This window comes from Misgurnus anguillicaudatus, chromosome 25 (assembly GCF_027580225.2).
Source record: "Misgurnus anguillicaudatus chromosome 25, ASM2758022v2, whole genome shotgun sequence".
Lineage (NCBI taxonomy): Eukaryota > Metazoa > Chordata > Actinopteri > Cypriniformes > Cobitidae > Misgurnus > Misgurnus anguillicaudatus.
The window spans coordinates 967,630-973,917 of NC_073361.2; the positions used below are offsets into that span (position 1 = coordinate 967,630).

The following is a 6,288-nucleotide window of genomic DNA, read 5'->3' on the forward strand; positions in this document are numbered from 1 at the left end:
TCAAGTTCATGGCACAGATTTGACTTCATCAGCAGAATCCAGCTTTCTGTACCTGTCGATGTGCTGAAATACCAACCTGGGGGCAGCAAGACTGGCATCATCTTTCTGTGGAAAGTGGAAAGGACCAGAACACAGGACGTGCAGCTGACCCAGACCACTCGAGTTGTCAGTTCTCTGCAGCCATTGCTCCCACAGTACCACACCAGGTACATGAAGAAAGAATTCAAGAGGAAGGTAGCGAACATGGCTAGGATGACACCAAGCATCGTAGAGGCAATCTATCAGGAAATCTCCAATGATTCTTCAGCCCCATCGAATCCTCTCATGAATCAGCGCATCCAAGTTGCTCTCCTGGGAGAGCCTGGTATTATTGTTGACTTGACAGTGGTCGTCCTGGTGACAACTTTGAGGAATTCTTCTCTAAGATGGAAGAAGCAGTCAATGAAGTCACTGCAGCAGATGATCGGAGACATGGCACTGCCCACCTGTCACAGTGGTTGTCGCTAGAGGATCTCATTGAACAGGTGAAGTCCAAATGCGCTGAAGGAACCAGGGTGCCCAGCAAAGCCCTTGTGAGGTTGCAATTTGCACCACAGAATCCCTACACCCAGAGAGCCTTGAACTTCACTTCACGATTTGAACTCAAGTACAAGATCCAGCGAAGACAGCTCCGAGCATCTCACCCTGATGCACACTTCTGTGCTGCACTCTTCAAGTTTTTGCGTCTACGCATGTATCAGCTGCGTTCAGACATATTTGTCTTATTCATTGATGATAAGGCCAAGATTCCGGTTGGAGAACCAGGGGAGCCTGTGTCCACCGGTGTCCGAGGTCGACACTCAATCGCACCTTCAACCAGCCAACTAGCAGCACTGGACCATGACATGACGAGCAAGGGATCCATCACATCCACAGTATACATGCAACCCAATGTCCCTAGTCAGCCAGAGGGTTCATGGTACAGTGGCAAGGTAAAGATCGTGGTGCAGGACTCTGTCTTCCAAAAGTCCACAGCATACAGAAATGCAGCAGCAACAGTAAGGCTCGCACAGGAAGACCCTTCAGGATGGAAACCAATCCATGTCAAGTACAGTGATGGTGGAACAGAACATCGCACCCTACTGGTCAAAGTTCAGCTCAGTCTGATCGCAATATTTAAGATGCTAAAACTGGACATGCTCATTGCCTGCAGAGCAGCTCCAGGCCAGAGCTGGCAGAATCCAGTAGAGAGGGTGATGGCTATACTCAACATCGGCCTGCAGAACTGTGCATTGGAGAGAGAAAAGGCAGCAGAGGACATGGAAAACCTGCTGAAGAGGTGCAGTTCCATGGCAGAGATCCGCAAAGCTGGCGAGAAAAACCCAGAGCTTGGCAAGGCTTGGAGCACTTTAGTTGGGCCAGTGCTGGACACAGTGGCAGGACGCTACAGTCGGCTGAAGTTAAAGGGAGAGCCAATCACGATCATAGATGCGGTCACAGATGCAGAGGAAGATTCTGTCATGCAGGTTATCTCCACACTCTTCCCAGCAATCAATCCTGCAACAGTGACCAAGCAACAAGCAGACAAGGATCCAACATTCACTGAGTGGGTGCAGAAACACTGCCGGCACCGCCAATATCTGTTTCAGGTATCTTTCCCTGTGTTTTTCTGAATAACTTGTAATGTTTCTTTTTTTATATATTGGCTGTAAAGAACTTCCTGTATGAAAAATGCAATATAGCTAAATAAGTCTTTCTTTCTTCTTTCAGCTACACAAATGTGATGACACTGCATGCTGTTCAGTTCCAGTCCTCCCGCCTGAAAAGATGATCTGGCTTCCTGACCCAATGCCTGATTCTTCTGGTAAGAATTTTACTTTAACATTCAATACACTGTAAAGTAAGCAAACATTGTGGATCCACTTAACACGCCCACAGCTGAAACCAAAATACTTTAATGCATGTTTGTGTTGTGCTTTATTGAAATAAGGTGACCATTACTTGACTCTGGCTGAGGTTATGGGCAAAGACACAGTGGATGCCCATCGACCTTCTGCCCAACAGTCCCACAAGAACAAGCTTGCTGCGTGTGTCGACTTCTTCATGTCAGATGCATTGGAGAAGCAACAGAAAGAGTCCGGAATGTTTACTGCCCAACATGCACTGGCAGTAGTCAGCTGCATGGAATGTTCCAAACCACGAGTTATCTACTCAATGCGGCTCCTCTCCTCTCGCCACCAGGTCATACTAGCAGAGGCACTGTCAGATGACAGCTTGGACTATAACTGTGGTAGTCACATCCTAGAGCCAAAACATGTTCTTGCATCAACTGTCCAGGTCAGGCTGGCTCTCTCATGTGGGGATCCCATAGAGCTGGCCTACTACCGTGCACCTTTTGGGAGGCAGGATCTATGCGCACACTGTGGTGAGCCTCAAGGCAACACCTTGCCATCACTGTTGGAAAAATTCAAAACTGTCTTACCCTGCTGCCAAGTTTGTTTTGGAGCTGGCAAGAAGCACATTGTGGCCAGACCATACGGGAAGCAAAAGTGAGCAGTGTCAATAGCTGACTTAAGTTTTCTTTCATGCCTCAGTGGTACGGCTAAAGTTCAATGTTTAGAACTGTTACATTTTATTTTACTGTTAAACTGTTACAAGGTTTTTCTGAGAACATTTGTATTGAGGTTAATACTATTAAAGGTATTAGATGAAACATTGCTTGAGATGTCTGGTTTTTAAGAGTAGAAAAAAGTACACACATTTAAAATCAGCGTGTGTGTGTGTAACATTCTGGGACACACAAGGTGGTAAGAGTACATGTAGTACAGGTATCCATTGTTACTGTAATGTACAATAAAAAAATTACTACCTATCCCTTGCCGCCACTGAAAAAAATTAAAAATAAAATAAAATAAATTCCCTACCGACCCATGACCTAAACTGACAACCAACCAGAACCAAACTTTTTTTTATGCCTTACACAAAAGTAATTTTTGTAAATAAGGTTTATTTGAACCAAGCTGAGTTTTCACTTAAAAGTACAAATAAGTTTTGTTATTAAAGATTACATTAACAACTGTTGTCTTTAGAAGTTGACAATATAGTATTTTCATTGTGCATTTGTTGTGCAATGTACAGTGAGCACTACTTTAACAAAGGTATAATCTAACAATTTTTACTATTCCTGGAAGAACTTGAACCATTTAGTTTTTTCTGACTGCTGCCCAGAAGCAAAAGTGTAGCAGAAGTTTTGTCTTCAGACTTGGCTGACTGTAGTCAGGAGAGATTCCTGAATTGTTTTGGCCATTTTGCCATTTGATTTGCTGCCTTTTTTGTCATTGTTCTCGTTACAACTGATTAATAAAAACCTCCAAAGCATTGCGAATGTGTTCTCCCTCATTGATTTCACGTAGTGCAGTTTGAATATCATCATTGATGTGTTCCTGTGGATGCTCTGGTATTTCACAACTCTCTGGGTGTAGTGGGGTGTTGATGAACTGCAGATTGTAGTTTTCAAAGAAGTTGTTTAGCACAATACATGCTGTGACAATGTATTTTATGTTGCTTGTCCTTGAGTCATTCCTTTTCATAAGTGTCTGCCATCTGCCCTTCATTGGCGTCCAAAAGCATGCTCCACATGAATGCGTGCTCGACTCAGGTGCTCATTAAAGATCCTTAAGCAGTTGATGTGCCATCAGGGAATGGCTTTATAACATTTTTGCTAAGACTGTATGCAGAGTCGGCAACAATACAAGAGACAGGCGTGGCAAGAGGTAGGGGTGTGGCAGGAGGTAGGGGCGTGGTAAGAGGTTTCTCATCAAAGAGTCAAGAGTTTCTCGTCAAAGGAGCTTCCTCCTGGCAACTGCGTTGGCCAATCAGCCGTAACCATAGTTATACGTCATTTCCTTTAGCTAAAAAGAAATCGTAATTTTCTTTTGATGGAAAGAAGAACATTGATATAATCCATTTGCGATATAATTTGATGGTCTCTTTGCTTGACGTCTTTTCAGCTTCGGGGATTATTTAATTGTTGTTGACAGATACATGTTACAGTGAGAAAAATTAATGACTGCATTTGCATCGAAGACATCCGAGTCGGCGATTTATGTCGATGTCCGTTCTGTGCTCTCAGTGTTGTGAAGGAAAATGAGAACATTTCCCACATCAGTATATCCTTTCATTATTAATAATTGCATTGCTTCTAATATTATAAAGCAGTTATGAGTATTAATATTTAGCAGTTTATCACATAGTATTGAAATTAGTTATGTTTATGATTGGTCTTATTTGTTGTGCATGATCAAAGCTTATATATGAATCCATTGCATTTGACTCTAAAAGGTCATGTCTGCAGAATTTTGGAGGCTTTGCATGCTTGTGTGGTATGTATGTACAGTGGGTCAAAAAAGTATTTAGTCAACCACCAATTGTGCAAGTTCTCCCACTTAAAAAGATGAGAGAGGCCTGTAATTTTCATCATAGGTACACTTCAACTATGAGAGACAAAATGAGGAAAAAAATCCAGAAAATCACATTGTCTGATTTTTTAAGAATTTATTTGCAATTTATGGTGGAAAATAAGTATTTGGTCAATAACAAAAAAGCAAGATTTCTTTCTCTCACAGACCTGTAACTTCTTCTTTAAGAGGATCCTCTGTCCTCCACTTGTTACCTGTATTAATGGCACCTGTTTGAACTTGTTAGCAGTATAAAAGACACCTGTCCACAACCTAAAACAGTCAGAATGCAAACTCAGCTATGGCCAAGACCAAAGAGCTGTCAAAGGACACCAGAAACAAAATTGTAGACCTGCACCAGGCTGGGAAGACTGAATCTGCAATAGGTAAGCAGCTTGGTGTGAAGAAATCAACTGTGAGAGCAATTATTAGAAAATGAAAGACATACAAGAACACTGATAATGTCCCTCGATCTGGGGCTCCACGCAAGATCTCATCCCGTAGGGTAAAAATTATCACCAGAATGGTGAGCAAAAATCCCAGAACCACATGGGGGAACCTAGTGAATGACCTGCAGAGAGCTGGGACCAAAGTAACAAAGGCTACCATCAGTAACACACTATGCAGCCAGGGACTCAATTCCTGCAGTGCCAGATGTGTCCACCTGCTTAAGCCAGTACATGTTCGGACCCGTCTGAAGTTTGCTAGAGAGCATTTGGATGATCCAGAAGAAGAGTGGGAGAATGTCATATGGTCAGATGAAACCAAAACATAACTTTTAGGTAGAAACTCAACTTCTTGTGTTTGGAGGAGAAAGATGCTAAGTTGCATCCAAAGAACACCATACCTACTGTGAAGCATGGGGGTGGAAACCTCATGCTTTGGGTCTGTTTTTCTGCAAAGGGACCAGGACAACTGATTCGAGTTAAGGAAAGAATGAATGGGGCCATGTATCGTGAGATTTTGACTCAAAACCTCCTTTCGTCAGCAAGGGCATTGAAGATGAAACGTGGCTGGATCTTTTAGTATGGCAGTGATCCCAAACATACCGCCCGGGCAAAGAAGGAGTGGTTTCGTAGGAATAATTTCAAGGTCCTGGAGTGGCCTAGCCAGTCTCCAGATCTCAACCCCATAGAAAATCTTTGGAGGGAGTTAAAAATCTGAGTTGCCCACCGACAGCCCTAAAACATCACTGCTCTAGAGGAGATCTGCATGGAGGAATGGGCCAAACTACCAGCAACAATATGTAAAAACCTTTTGGAGACTTACAGAAAACGTTTGCTCTCTGTCATTGCCAACAAAGGGTATATAACAAAGTATTGACATAAACTTTTGTTATTGACCAAATACTTATTTTTCACCATAATTTACAAATAAATTCTTAAAAAATCAGACAATGTGATTTTCTGGATTTTTTTTTCTCATTTTGTCTCTCATAGTTGAAGTGTACCTTTGACAAAAATTACAGGCCTCTCTCATCTTTTTAAGTGTGAGAACTTGAACAATTGGTAGCTGACTAAATACTTTTTTGCCCCACTGTATGTGTGTTTTTTAACTTTTGCTTTGCAGAGACACCTGGGGAGAAAAACAGGATGTCGGGGCGACAGGGTGAACTAAAGGTCAATGTTGTTTATAGCAGCATGAACTTCTGAGACAGAAGTAAAACTTTCCATCGAACGGGTCTGGTGAAAGAAGTAAAACTTTCCATCGAACAGGCCCCCACCCAACTACACATATATATTTTTGGGTCAGAGGGAGAGGCAGATCAGATCAACCGCTCCTCGGGGGACCTGTTTCTGCATTGGTGTTGTGTAAAGATAGGGACAGTTTTGACCCAGAGCTCTGTAATACT

General features: G+C 42.6%; 1 protein-coding gene across 1 annotated transcript; it reads left to right on the top strand.

Moving 5' to 3' along the window:
- Window positions 1-413: 413 nt before the first annotated feature.
- Window positions 414-2,850, top strand: LOC141362167 (uncharacterized). The gene is made up of 3 exons (XM_073864160.1): window positions 414-1,628; window positions 1,750-1,843; window positions 1,970-2,850. Exons 1-3 carry the CDS (start codon window positions 426-428, stop codon window positions 2,530-2,532), a joined length of 1,860 nt encoding a protein of 619 aa, XP_073720261.1. The 5' UTR covers window positions 414-425; the 3' UTR covers window positions 2,533-2,850.
- The last annotated feature ends 3,438 nt before the right edge of the window (window positions 2,851-6,288 follow it).